This window comes from Tympanuchus pallidicinctus, unplaced genomic scaffold (assembly GCF_026119805.1).
Source record: "Tympanuchus pallidicinctus isolate F22 unplaced genomic scaffold, pur_lepc_1.0 scaffold1, whole genome shotgun sequence".
Classification (NCBI taxonomy): Eukaryota; Metazoa; Chordata; class Aves; order Galliformes; family Phasianidae; genus Tympanuchus; species Tympanuchus pallidicinctus.
In genome coordinates, this window is record NW_026294618.1 from 27,528,895 (window position 1) to 27,544,766 (window position 15,872).

Here is a 15,872-nt window from a genome sequence, read left to right on the forward strand (position 1 = left end):
ACTAATTCATAGGTTTCTCAATAACTGTTTGAAGTCTACTTAACAGAAAATCAGTAGTAAACAACTCCTTTTTAAGGTTAGACAGATTACAAAAGGCTTTAAGCTTTCTCCCCTTTAATAAAAGCCAATTGAAAGAAAAGTAGATCTTACTCTATACAAAAATCATTTGTGAAAAGGTCATTAAATTTGTTAGCAGACAAAAATAAGCTTTGTAATGTCTCCTCTTTCAGGATGGAGAAGAGATCACTTTGCGATTCCATGAGAAATCAAATAATGCTTATTAAATGTTTTGGAAAAATTACAAAGCCAATTATAAGCATCCTTCAAGGACATGCTAAATGAGATGCACAAGATCACTCAAAAATTAATCTGCCTATCATTCTGTGAGTAATATGTTATTCACTTTGAATTCAAATAGCAATCTGAAGCTGACAACAATTATTGTATTAATACCTAAGGCAAAGTAAAACCATTTCAATGCAAAACATATTAATGAAAATAGATTTAAACTACATCATCTGTGAAACTATTTCAAACAAAGCACTGCAGACCTAATTTATCATTTTCTTGTTATATTTCACACTACAGACATTGAAAGCTATCAGTATAAATCATCAAGGTCACAGATTTGTAGAGCCTCCCTAAAAAATCATTCACATTTCTTACAGAATTCTTCTGTACCGAGTGCTGCATTTCACATTACAAGTTGATACTATTCTCTGGCACAGAATAGCTTTGCACATAGTCCTGCAAAGTCATGACTCCTAGAACACAGAACTATCTACTTCTCTGAAGACACTGAATACTGTTTATGAATAAGACACACAATGTAGTTTAAAAGCAGTAGATACAAAGTAGTGATTAAAAGAGAAATGGTAAAAAACTAAATCACTTGTATAAAAACAGCTATAGAAGAATTGAATTGTTTACCAACATAGTTTAGGTGTGGTTATAACAGCAAAACAAATACTGTTAAGTGAAACAAAAGAACACCATTCCATTAAGTTTTTCATTTATTTGGGCTTTTAGCCTTAACAAAGCAGCTGCCACCCTTAGGAACATTTGTAAATCCTACAGGCCCATAATGTAGACAGAGTCTCAGAATTCCCAAGATTGGAAGGGACTTCTGGAGATTCTCTTTTCCAACCACCTGCTCAAGCAGATACACAAGCAGGTTGCCCAGGACCACAGCTAGGCAAATTATGAAGATCTCCAAGCTGAAAGACTCCACAACTGTTCTGGGCAACCTACACTAGTGCTCAGGCATCTGCACAATGCAGAAGCACTTCCTAATGTTCAGAAAGAACCTTCTGAGTTTCAGTTGGTGTTCACTAGTTCTTGTCCTGGAACCACAGAAAAGACCACTACAGAAAAAAAAACCTCTGGCTCTACCATTTTGGCACCTTCCCTTCAGGTATTTATAGACATGGATGAGATTTCCCTTTGAGCCTTCCCTTCTCCAAACTGAAGAGCCTCAACTCTCTCAGCCTGTCCTCATTGCTGAGATGCCCCAGTCATTTCATCATCTTGGTAGTCCTTTCTTGGAGTCTCTCCAGTACGCACCCTTCTCCCCCTGAGGCAGCCAGTAATGGACTCAGTTCTTGAGGAACAACCTAACCAGTGCTCATCCTGGATCTGCCAGCAATATTCAGCCTAATAAAGCCAAGAATACCATTAGCCTTCTTCACAACAAATGCCCATTACTCCCTAACATTCAAATTGGCATCCACCAGGACCTCCATATCCTTTTGTGCCAAGCTGATTTTCACCTGGATGGCCTTGAGTAGCTTCTGGTATCTGGGAGTTATTCCTCCCAAGATGCAGGACTTGGCAATTCCCTCTGCTAAATTACTTAAGGATCTTTATCAGTTCATTTTATAATATCCCACTTAGAAGCCTACAGTTAGAAGCCTGGGTGAAACCTACAGTTCAGTGTGAATGTTCCATCTTTCTCATACTGTGCAAAAAAAAAAAAACCCTACACATTCATCAGTAAGTTTACTGCACTGATTTTGATATTCAAAGACACAGAAAATGAAAGCCACAAAACTATGTCATTATTATCCATCTTCTCACCACAGTCAGCATCACAAATCTGCAACCATCAGCAATCCTACTCCAGCGTGATGCTTCAATTTGTGTCCCCATAACCCCAAAGAACATCATCCCAGATGTGGCAAGTCTGTTCTTTACTGCATGAATAGCTCACCACAGATTTACAAGTAACACATTAAATCAATAGTTACTTGGGAGGCCCAGAATACCAGATCAATGCTGACAGTAGTACTAAAATAGATTTCAAGTGGATTAGTCATCACAGTAAGTTTGTTAGTTACATAATTTAAACTGTAGTCATTTACAACCTAGAGAAAATACTACTTCCTAGAGAAGAATGTTTCCAGAGAGAAAGCTTCAAATCTCAGTATCTACTGAAACTCAAGGTTTCCTGGTGCCAATAAAAATACTCTTAACTTTTAAATACTGCATATTACCACAGCACAGAAGTGCTGCTTTAGAACAGCTATAACCCAATCCTAGAGTAAAGCAGTACTGTTAGTGTTTGATTAGACAAATTATGTATTAAACACCTTAAGTAGCATTCACTTAATGTTACAATACTGATTAGGTACAAAAACATTTACTAGCCTATCACTTAACACACACACTTCAGTCTTTATTAGATATTCCCATAGAATAGAATTTTTCTCTACAATAATAGGAATGAGTATACAGAAGACTGGATACATCAGCATCTCTACTTGATTTTCTTTACAACCACATACCTTTTAAACAGCACAAAATAGAGAACTAGCAGTAGAAAAGTTGAGGATTTTTAGAAGTCAGGGAACAATAACTTCTACCTGTATTTGCAGAGCTTCGACTCTTAATGAGGATGAACAAAACATCTAAGATCACTTCTGTTTAGAAATACATGGTAGCAGAGTTCCCTTATGTTCTCACTTATTCTCCATCCTTCTCACATCATCTGCGCCAAGTTATGTAAGCATCTTTGTTCTTCTGCTCCCTTTACAGAAGGGGATATTCCTTTTGGACTTTAGAATCTACCACCTATTACACAAAGGAGCAGTTTGACTAACCATGAAGGCCTGCCATCTCCAAGAAATGTAATAAATAGCCTGCACAAAAATACAGGTATTCAACTAGTTATTTGTTAGATGTCTAAAATCACAGGCAGGCATTACAGAATGCCACATCATAGACTTGACTGAGTACTGATGTTCTTTAAATCTAGACATTATTTATTTAACACAATGTTAACAGAAAACCCTAACTTAAACATACCATATAAAACACTGATCTAGGCAGTCAGCAAGAACAGTTATTCTTTTCAGAATTATACTTTTCTTTCCAATCGTAGTGTCTGGAGTAATCCAAAGTGGTATAGGGTAAGATGATATTCTCTTATTAGCCTCTCTGAGGCTTGGGAAATTATAACAGCACACAAATTTTCCACTAAATTGAATTTTACATTAAGTCCTTTCACTGGGAAAAACACAGCCCACAACATAAATCTAATTCTAGACACATCACACCCACATGTCACTGAGACCATTGCTCCAGTTGTCCAAAGAATGGCCTTAGTACAGTATTGTCACTCTGTTACCATAACTACCTGTGAGCAAAGTGCTATGAAGAGCACAAAAAACATTTCCTACTCCAACTCTGACAACATGGACTTTATTAGGTACTTTCACTGAAAGTGATGCATTTACACTTCAGTTCACTCACGTATCAAAATTAATTCACTGTCTCTGCATTCGATTCTATGATTGCCTTCAAGAAATGATAAACAGCACTCTTGAAAAAAGTAGACTGTGTAAGCTCATCTCTAAGCCTTTTAAGAGTTCCTTCACTTCTCCCATCACGTCATAATCCTTGCTGTAGAAAAAAGTGATCATTTAGGAGTCTAATACAGCAGTTACAAGCAAAATCAATTAGTCTGTGCTCCAAATATTTGTGCAGATAGCTCAAAGTTTAAGGTAAACTAATCTAAAAAATTCAGTAATTGGATTATTAAAGGCAGCTATTTATCATGTTTGATGTTTAACTTCATGTATTAATCAGTATTTCTACAAGTCCTAAACACAGTAAAATTAGGCAACAGCCTTAAGGACAAGTTTTTGTCATCATTTGAAAACCTACACAGACAGCATAGCACACTGGAGACACTGAACATTAAGCAGAATTCACATTTCCAGGTTCAGTTCGCCTTGAGTGCAGAAGCACATGAAATACAGCTAAGCAGAGCCTAAAAACTGGAAATAAATCCACATCAGTGACACAGTAAGAAAGAAACTAAGTAGAAATACTAGCAATAAACTCAAAAGCCTTCAAATGTTACTTATCAAAACATTGTATATGCTTCAGCCAATAATAAGCTTTTTTAAAACTAAATAGCCTTGCACTTCAGATGCTTACTGATGTCATCAACATTTAATAAACCCTCACTTGGGTACACAAATGAAGCAGAACACTGAAGATATTCTCCCAAGTGACAAGCTCATTCTTAAGTTCAGTTTCCTGAAGGTCAAAAAGTCTAAATGTTGAGTTACATTAGCGTAGAGCACAAGAGATTAATCTTTCCTTCCGTAATTAAGGGAAATAAAGTCAAAATCTGACACATTATTACAGGCTAAGCAAGGATCTAGGACTTTTTTTGACCAGCACATTATCTAGATGTTAGCAAGTTCATCTGAATCATTTAGTGGTCTATGTCAGTCACAAAAAGGCTTAATTAGGTGCATGAATCAGTTCAAAGTAAGCACTTCAAGAACTAAGAGCAACTCAGCTCACCTTAGGCACTACTGTTGGTCAACCAAATTGCTTTCCTACCTACTGCATAGAGCTTGATCATAACTGAGCTGTCAGTGTTCTGACAGTCACACCACTATACTGAATGGACTCCCATGCTCCTGCCGTAACTTATGTCAGCTGAACATCATGAATATAAAGAAAACAAAACATAGCTAATGATTTTATTTTATTTTTTACTAAATTTAGACTTATTTAGAAGTCAAAAGATAGTATTTAGCAAGCACTTCACCCTGTTATCCAGTTACTTAATCATGAATAGCACTCCTTTATCCTTATTCTGCAATAGATTTGTTCACTCACCTGACAAGCTGCCACAGAACATCTTGTGGACTAGCAGCACTTCAAGATAATTGAATAATTTTATTCTGAGCTATTGTTACTGAGCCACTTAGAATTCACTAGGAAAACTATGTGGTTCTATTATGTTATTAGTCAAGCTGCAATGAAAGAACCGTTTTAGCAAGCGCATACTTAAAAGATTAACATCTATCAAGAAAGCAATGAATTCATACCAGCATTTGCAGTTAATATTAGGCTTTGAAAACTCACAAAGTTTCATCTCGATTACAATTTAATACCGCAATACTAAAAACTGGCTGATATTCAGTGACTTAAGAAAAGTTTCAGATTTTTCATTGCACATCAAGTTATTCCACAAAATTTCAGACAGTGACAAAGACAGCTAGAAGATACCGCTCAAACTACTTGGCACAACAATGGATTTCCAAAGGAATGTGGTCCATGACAGTAGCAAGCATTATTAATATAAAGACTTGATATGTTTCCATGATAACTTACTGTGTAAGTGATAGCTGCCAACATTCCAATCACAGTCAAGGAACTAATAGAAAATGAAAGAGCAGTCAAGCCATCTGCAAAAAAAAAACAAAAAACAACACACCTGCTGTAATTTCCTACAATAGAAGGTAGGAGAACTTTTCCTGTGATTTCTTGACATTTCAGTTCATAACAAGAAAAGCAAAACAAGAAAACTGTAGCTTCCAGGTATTAACTCAGACAGGAATTTCACCTAGCATAGCTTTTTGCTCTTTCTCCACTACTGCAAGAAGCAGGACAGCAATCCCTCCTTCACTAGAAGCTTGAACATAACACATTCAGTAAATGGTTAAATAGCCACTGATGAACTTGCTCCCACCATCTGAGTACCTCCATCCAAAACTTATTTCTAGCATTCGTAGAGTATTGTGACAGCTTTCCACAATGCAAGCATGCATCCTGGATGGTTCATCTCAAATTTGTTATCCCCTCTTTCTCATAACAAAACATTATTCAAAGAATCAGTCAAGCACAGCTCCCTCAAGTAACCAAACAAGTCAGATTGCTGGCCTCAGCTTGGCTCAGACCACATACATCCAGACCACATACATGGAAAAGAGTCACAGAACTAAAGAGCTGCTACTGCCTTGCTATCACGCAAAAAATTAGAAGGCATAAGGAAAGAAATGGTACCAAACTCATTCCTAACAAACTCTTTGAATGCTGACAGTGTGTATACTCATGCTTGATAATAAAGTTTTTTCTACCAAGAACTGAAAGAGCTTCCATCCTTTGGAATTTTAAAAATAGCTAGCTAACAAAGCCCTGAGCAGCCCAACATGAAGTTGCAACTTCCTGCTTCCAGCAGAAGATTGAAGTAGATGTGTTCTGAGATCTCAGGCCCCTCAGTCTCAACTGTTGCTTAATCCAAGAACATTAGTCACAGGAAAATGCTAGTAGAGTCAGAAACCAAATCCAGATCACAATACAGCATCTTTGTGTGCATGCCAGAAATAAACATTAATTATTCTATACTTTCAAAGCATAAACAGCTACAGAATTGAAAATTTAACTGATGTCAAGGTGGCATAGAGAAGTTAGCTTTTATCTTGAGCTCAACTAGTTCCTAAAAACTGTTTAAGATGGTTGCAACAGTATTTCATTCTGTACTGTCAGAATACTTCTCTTGCTTCGGAAAGTGAAATAAAATGACAGCAAAATTTATGACAAAACAATGGACTTGTCCTCCCTACCCCTTGCATTTGTGTGAACAGCTTATAATAGAGCTCATTATCAACAACCCTGTAAGGAACACTGTTAAGTATTATGAATCTTCAGACCTGTCCAATAGCAACATTTACATAAGCAGTAACAGATGACTGTCGGGTAAGGTATACAGTAGATACACAAGTTTAGGAGTGCATGCAGCACACTTGAATCAGCTCCAGCAAACTAAAGTGTCTCCTAAAGTGAAGCTTTTTTTGTCATTTTATTCCTGCTATGGAATCAGCAGCTCAAAAACTAGAAAACATTCCAAAGCTTGCAAAGAAATCAATGTGTGCGCGAAGTAGCACTACTGAGGCAGCAATAGAGCAACTGACAGTTTTGTACTCTCAATTACTGCTGTCTCAAGACTTTACTTTGTCCCCAGACAAGTATTTGAAATCAAAAATAAGATACTCCTACACATCTTCTGCATATGAAATACCTAAAATACCCAAAATAAAAAGGAGTGCATAAGATATGCAGAAACAGGACTTAAAGACTCCTTATCAATAACAGGAGAACAAATTCAATCTTGTAAAGCAGGAGGTAGATTCAGTTTTTGTAGGTGGAAAGCTCAGATTCAGTACTCTCTCCCAGCTCATTGTTTCTCATTTCTACTGCATTAAAGAAACATAAATGGCGTATTGCTTTCTCAGTGAAAGCTCTTAACTATTCTTAAGTTGATTGAATTAGATATTGCACTGAATAAATAAAAAGCTTTCTTGCAGAATAAGTAACAAATATTTGTTAGTTCTAGATGAAAAAGCACAAGCTTCACTCTAAGCATGATTTTATATAAGTATTTCCATAAGAATACAGCAAGGAGACAATACCTTAAATCTGTAATTATTAAGACCCTTTTACTTCAAGATACACTTTATCAAGAAGACAGGTTCTGTTCATGACAACTTTAAGACCCTTCACCGGGAAACAGAGGCTCTGAATATATCTATTTCAGAGAGAAGCAGTTTTCTAAAGACAGCTTCACTTTTTATGAAAATCAGAATCATAGAATCACAAGGTTGGAAATGATCTACAAGATCATCTAGCCCAACCATCTCCTCATCACCATTGCCACCACAAGCACTAAACCATATCACGCAGCACATCATCCAGACACGTCTTGAACACTGCCAGGGACAATGACTCCACCACCTCCCTGAGCAGGCCATTCCAGTGCCTGACCACGCTCTGAGATAAAAAGTTCTTATGTCTTAAAAAAAAAAAAAAAAAAAAAACAAAAACAAAAACAAACTGAAGTTTTACTTTCACACCAGCATACATCAGTACTCCATATTACTTACATTGGTCTTAACATTTCCTTTCCATCTCAGTTTTAAAAACAGTTAAGTTTTGCTTTGGAGACAGCTACAGATGACAAGACCATTCATCAGAATTAGCATGTCATGGACATACTGTAAGTAGCCTCACATTCACAGGTGCAGGTCATCATAGTGGACTTCAAACACATGCTGTTATTTCTCTAACAGGTGTTAAGGAGGCTTCTGGAAAACATCAGTGACAGCCTCCTTACTTGAATGAGGAAGGAAGAAGGGTGCTTTGTTAAGTCTCATACTGAGGAAAAGAAAGAATGCACTGGTGATACAAAGACTGAAGGCAGCCTTAGCTGCAGTGACCATGAGACAGAAAAGCTGAGGATCCTGAGGAAAGTAAAGCAAAGAGCAAGATCATAATTCTATACTTCAGGGGAGCAAATTTTAGGCCCTAGAGGGAAGAAGGTCCCAAGAAAGCTGGTTGATATTCAAAGATTATCTTCTTTGAGGTCAAGAACAGTCCACCTGAACAAGAAGCAAGTCAGGCAGGTGTGCCAGGAAGCCTGTGTGGATGAACATGGAGCCCCTGGCCAAAATCAAGCATGAAAAGGAAACAGACAAGGAACTGATGATCCTTGGAATTGTGCAGTTCCCACTCATACTGTCATCAACACCGAACCAAGGAAGGTTCAGACTAGATATAAAGTTTTTTATCACTGAAGTGCTTGAACATTGGAATAGTCTTCCTAGTGAGGTGACTGATGTCCCATGGCTGTGCTCAAGAGGCATCTGAATAATCATCTTAATATACTTTATCATTTGGTTAGTCCTGAAGAGGGGAGGCAGTTGGGCTTAATGATCTTGACAGGTCTCTTCCAACTGAACTACTGTAATTCTAATGCAATTTTTAGAGAAGGTTAACACTAGAAGAATGAAGAGAAAAAAAAACCCATGAGATCCATAAGACTCTTGTCTGTGAAATATTCTCACTCTTACCGTGACCAACAATATCTCAATTAACCCAACTAAAGATTACTATATCACAAGATACACACTGACTGAACTGAAGCTCATTGATTGTAAGGTACCCAAGCAACGCTTGTAGCTGTGATGAGTGAGAACTCTATGGGAAGAAAAGTACTATTTCCCAACCCCACCAAGTCCCTCCACAGTGAAATATCATAGGAGACAGTATTAAAACCCTTAAAAAGAAAGGACAATAATGAAAGCTGACACTACTAATCCCCCACTACATACTTGAACTGTTCTGATTATTTTTGTCTGAATTAGAACATTTTCACTATGAAGAATAACCATAGGGGAACAGATAGACACAAATTAGAAAATAGCCACCATCAGAAAAGTTACTTTTTGTTCAGTGAATGGCAAGCATTCCAGAATAAACTGGTAGCAAGTAAAGCAAAGTTCAGGACAAGTCATCTCAGACTTACGGCTGCTTCCAAATTCTTCAAAAAGCAGCTTCACTTTCTCCCATTCTGTGGAATTCTTCTTGTTGGGAATATCCAAAGGAACAAAAGCACTAGAACAAGAGAGAGTCTTATTTATCCTAGCAAGGCAAATATTTAAAATTTACTTCCAGCTTCAGAAAATGGAAATACATTTATCCCTGCAGAAAAATTGTTTTGAGATTAAGTTTAACAAATTCTAAAGACAATACTTCATTTAATTCACATTCCACACATACAGTTAGTTTAGATCAGAGATCATGTGCACAGTCAGGTATGAGGTCAATGAACAAATTATTTTCCATTTACCATTCCTAAGTGAGGAAAGGATCCTACACTCAAGCATCATTAAAAGGCACATTAATCTGACCTACTCACCTTGTTTAGCCTATTTGTATTTTTTAAAAATAAGCATCACTGAAACAATTTATCTTATAACCCCCCATTTATGAATTCTAGAATGAAATTCAAGACTCCCACACCAAGTATTTAAAGAAACTTCCTGTCTGTGTTTTTCTATTACCACTACAACAATGCTCCTGCATTCCATTTCTTGTTTGCTATCTACAAACCTGAAAGTCAAAAGTTAATAAGCAGAGTAGAATCCATAGTAACCCATATTAGAGACTCCGCAATGAAGATTCAGGTAAATCCTGACAAGGAGATAAATGTCTACAACTCTACCCCTTCTCAAGTTCCATACAGTGATAGAGGCCTCACTACAGAATGCAGTAGCAAGAAATTCACGAGTCACAGCAAAAGCAAGGACCAGTTAACATGCCTAGCTGTCTACAGACCTGATTCTATTCTAGTCCCCAAAGGAACTCTAAATCATAGCTCATGCATTACACCAATGTAGTACAGAGCAATTCAGGCTAATTTCTCACAAACATTAAGCAAGAAAAACTTAACAAAAGTCTTAACTATTTTGCTATGTTACATAAATGGTTAATGGATCATAGTAGCTATCAACAGAACAAGACAGTAATATGCTAATAACTACTGAACTACCACCAGCACATTACATCAGTCCACTGACAGTGAGATAATAAAGTACAAGTGCCAATACACAGTTGCATAGGTGTAACTGAGAACTCAGCTAATGCAACTGAACAGAACTGCTCAGTGTTATCTTACACTTGGCATTCCAGGCACAAAAGAAATTTTCAAAACATAAAACATGTTGAGAATATTATAATCAAGGAATAGGCTGTAGAACAGAAGTGATTTAAAACTATTAACATTTGGCAGATCTAGCATCACACAGGTATAAAGAGGTCTTTTTTGATCCTTAAATCAAAGATTACCACCAGGTGTTATTTCTAGCAAGCCAATTTCAAACAAAGGAGTTTTAAACTATTTTCCTAAAGAGTTCTGCTGCAACCTACATAATTCTATTTCTTTAAGTTTTCAGAAAGTATTAACTTACAGAAAGCTACTGTAACAAGTTTCATGTTGAATGCTGATAGTCAAGGAAACTATTTTTAGACTGAAATATTCATTAGACTCAAATACTTTAATTCAAAAGAGGCTGCTGTATAGACATGCCTTAACGTAGATTGTAATATCTCAAGCTCCCTGCCTTCCAGCACATGATATCATAGAAGAGCTTTGGTTGGAAAGGACCTTAAAGATAATCCAGTTTTAAGACCACTGTCAGGTGCAGGGTTGCCACCCACAGCTCCAACCAATCTAGCCATGAACACTTCCAGGGATAAGCTATGTATTTTAAAAGCAGACAAATATAAGACAGGAAGGGCATTACAAGTAAGTTTAGTTCTGAGTATCCCAGTAAATTTGTTTCCTTGTGCTTTTCTTTCAGTGATATGCTGCAAACAATGCACCGAGTGCTACTTCAGATACGCACATCATTGCCACAGTAAGATGCTTTATAACAAGATGCTACAGTTAGAGTACAGATATTCATTTAACAATTCAGATACAGGAATCCTCACTGAGTGACACCAACTTAGATCAGAACAAGGATTATCTGAAACAGAACATTTTTAAAAACAAAGACAGAGTCTCTAATGAAGGTAATTATCCAAGACTAAGCTACCCTTAAACTTCAGGCTTAATCCAGCTTTTACGGTTTCTTTGAATAACTCTCAACACGAAAGAGAAGGTCTTCACTTGACATCTGTCTTTAATAGAGACAAGCTACATATAGATCTTTAATAATACAGACAATTTGTTAAATCAATTAAGAAAACTTCTGTTCTTGTAAAAGCCACTAACCATATGAGCACAAGAACAATACAGACTATAAATTTATTTTACTAGCAAGTTAACAGGAAATACTGCAGCACCTCTTGCTACTGCACCTATACAGAAGTGTATCCTAGTCCACTAAGCTTAGCCTCCTAACATTAAATCCCATACATAAGATTCCAATCTGCTTTAATGTTGATCTGATCCTAACCACATGCTTACCTCTTAAAACCAGTGAAAAAAAACTCTCATGCTATCACCAGTTTGTCTCAGATTGTTTTCAGTCTCACATTAAATAAAGCCTCTCATGCCGAGGCTTCAGCTCCAATACAATTTTAGCTCATTCCAGAAGCACTGGGACTTCTTACACTGCTCTTTGCCCTTGCTGAGCAGGCAATGAACTAACTCCAAGACTCCCTCCATAGCAAAATGCACATAAAACATTCAGATTACAAACACCCAAAATTATTATGTAATGGGACTGAAGTTCACATTTTTCCTCAGTACAGTTTTTATTCATTTCCAAAACTGAGCTGCTCAGTCCTAAATCTTCCTTTAAAGTCAATAATAGGATGTTGCTGCAAAACAAGTAATACAGGTTCTTAACCATTGCCAGGATGGTATCCTTACCTAATTAACTTAAAAAGTGTGCACCCTCTTATTTGCAAAAGCAAAAAAACCTTTTGATTACAAATCAAAAATTCTACATTCCATGCTGGTATCTAAAGGAGTTCTGCTTCCCTGCAACAGATTTAGATCAGTGCCTATTCTGAATCCAAATTTTTGGAGAAGCATTTTTTCATTAACTAGCTTAAAGCTATAGTGCTTAGCTGTGATTAATTTGCAGACAAGCTCACTGTTACAAAGCACAGCACCAGAAGAGGGTTACAGAAGTCATGGTATCTTACAAATTCTGCATATTTTAAAAGGGACAAGCAGAAGAGCAGAGGATAATTAGGACATAAAGAACCAAGTTCCAACTTACTTGAAATGAACAAACCTACTTACAGACTCCAAAAATTCATAGACTGGACAGCCCTACTACAGGTACAGTGTATAATAAAGCAAGCTACATTGTATAATAAAATACTGCAGAAGTTCCTATAAGTACCCCTGTAGTAAAAGCACATGATGAAAGAAACAGCTTTTGTCAGAGCAATTAGTAATATTTTTAGACTTCGGTTAAGTTAGATGAACCTCCTTTCCATCACCTTTCATAATAGTCAATAACTTACCCTCAATTGAAAGAGCACTAGAATTCTTGGAAACTTAATTCAAAGTTTTTTCCCAAACTAGAAACAATTCTCAAATAACACAGCATGTAATAAAGAGCAGTAACTTGTTTCCAGCTCATATTTTAGTACTTCAATATAGATCACTTTAACATATATTCCATCATGACTACATCTTAAACAAATGCTAATAAAACCTTCATTGTACAAAGAATAATTATGTCAAGTACAACTCCACACTATATTTATGTTTTTTCACAGAGCACTTCCATATGGGAGACTGCTACCCATATTCTTAAAAAGCTCATTTGGGACATCCAGGAAAGCATTTGGTCATGAAGACAGTAAACACTAAAAGCACATATCTTTTGCCCCTTGTTGTACATTAAGATGTCAATACAGTTGTAAATGAAAGTTGCAGCCATCATGCTCGAGATATGCTTATACTGCACAAGAAGGCAGAACTTGGAAGTCTAAGTACCTCCACAATTGAGGAAAAAAAAATAATTTTAGCTTCTAATTCCACTCTTGCATTTCAGATGCACAACACAGTATTTAATTCCTAATAGAGATAACATACATATTGATTATAAAGGTTGAGTGCATTACAATCTACTCTTTTAATCTTCCACAGAAAGAAGTTCAATTTAGGGTTCTATTACATCACCTGTTACTATACAATACATAAATACTTACCCAATTAAGAGAAGAACTGCACAAACTGTGATAAATCCCAGAGTATATTTGAGCGCAGTTTTAACCTGCTGTATATTACAAAGAAAGTTAATATATTAATGTAAAATAAATCCAAAGGAATTTACTCACCAGTAATTACAAGACATAATTAACACTACAGGTGACTAACAAAAGAAATTCAAAACAATTAAGTATATTACTTGGAACTACATTCTTGAATAGGCATGTAACTTGAGTACCATGAACAGTGACATTGAATCATGCTTCCATCTTAAACTTGGCCAGAAGCCATAGTGAACTTGTTCAAAATAATAAACTCAGTAAACTCTTACTAATGATATTTCACATTGTTACTTATTATGACCACAATTACAAGACTTCTCACGTTAAATGAAATGAACGCACTTGAAAGTGACCATGATTATTGATTAAAAGATTAAGTAAATGCTTGCTTTAATTTAGGAGATAACAGCTTATGGCACGCATTTGTGCTCCTTGGATTATCATCCATGGCAAAAATCTTCCATGTATTATACTGACATCACCAACTACAAGCTTAAATTAAATTACTACTATCTACATCCACAAAATGCAACAACATACCCAGATTTAGTTCTACCCTAGAAGCAGTATAATCCTTGTCACAACCCATTCGAAGATATTTCCAGAAATTAAGGAAAATTTTTTTTTAATCTTTTTGGTACATTTTTAACTTCCCTTGCCCCATAATGCTTTGCTGTAGACAACTTACTGAGCATGTGTTGCCATCATCTTCTTCCTTCTCCTCATAATAGAAATAAACAAATGGTATCCACAGAAAGACGCAGAACAATATGATGGAGTATAAGGCTATGAGAAAGATTTTAGTAAAAATACAAAGTCAGATTGACACTTAATTCACTGCATAGTTACCCAAAGAAAAAAAATAAAAAGACTGCTTTCTTATTCTAGAGCTCAGTTTCAATTGCTGAAAACTTAAATTTAAATGTCTGGCCTGTAAATTACTGCTGCTTTATTAACCCAAAGTATTTTCACAGATAACTCTTTAGGCTGACCATTTCAGATTAATCTTCAATGCAGCAATTACAAAAAGACTAAAAGAAATCACTCTCCTGCACGCAGGTGATGTATGGAATTACCACAGTAGGGAAGAGCTAAGAATAACAATTATATGTTGTCTTCTGTACTAACTTAATTTTGTGGCCTCTCACCTTACAGATGAGATATACAGATTCTACAGATCTTCTAGATTCAGAGCACCCAAGTATACCAAGTAACAGCTTTTGGTTTGTTCACAAATCCATCAACAAAATCCAGTTCTAAATACCTGAAAACATTCACAGATTTTCTAGAGCAGTACACAAAGTGCTTCAATATTGTGACTGCCTCCAGGAACCAGGCCTCACAAATCAAAAATCTTTTTTCTTTATATGAAGTACAAGCTGCACTGTGCCAGTAACTGCTTGAATTTACAATCATCATTAAATATCAAAATAATCATCCTACAGAGGTCACTGCAAGCACAGAAAACACCCTGCTTGGAAGTTTACATTTATTTTATTAACTTCAGTATAATTTATATATATATGATACGGCCACAACTCACTCAACTGAACTTATCCAGGTTTCTTTCAAGGTGATCAAGAAAGATTCATACCTAAAATAATTACCTATGAACAAAGTGAAATAAGGCTACCATTACAGCAAACACCAGTACTGCCTAGAAACACCATCAGTAACATTTTCAGCCCATGCTTCTGACAGTAAGCTTAAATACCTTTGAGTTTGAACTGCTGTTGTTTAGAGACTGACCCCTATTTAATAACTATCATGTATTTGGTTTTACTTAGCCTTCAGAAAAGAAGGGACATGTACATTTTATGTTATGAAACTGTTTCCTGACATCTTCTGTAATTCTGACTAACACTCAGTTTCTTAAGTTTTTTTAATCTTCTACAGTATATAGCAAATGACTATTACCAATTGATATAGACAATCAGCTAAATTAATCATCAGCTAAACTATTTTTCTCAAAGGCTTATTTAATTGGATATTTAAATCTGAATTGCAATATAGTTCACCCAGCCTTTACAAGTTTTTGAGAAGCCATTCAT

The 15,872-nt window shown here is 36.1% G+C and overlaps 1 protein-coding gene across 1 annotated transcript in view; it reads right to left on the reverse strand.

Moving 5' to 3' along the window:
• Positions 1-15,872, reverse strand: part of LMBRD1 (LMBR1 domain containing 1) — a 67,390-nt gene that overhangs the window by 36,078 nt on the left and 15,440 nt on the right. Inside the window, exons 4-7 of the mRNA XM_052673639.1 lie at positions 14,510-14,607; positions 13,759-13,826; positions 9,605-9,693; positions 5,635-5,708 (exon numbers count right to left, since the gene is read on the reverse strand). Of these exons, the coding sequence (XP_052529599.1) occupies positions 5,635-5,708; positions 9,605-9,693; positions 13,759-13,826; positions 14,510-14,607 (329 nt within the window). The remainder of the gene's footprint in view (positions 1-5,634; positions 5,709-9,604; positions 9,694-13,758; positions 13,827-14,509; positions 14,608-15,872) is intronic.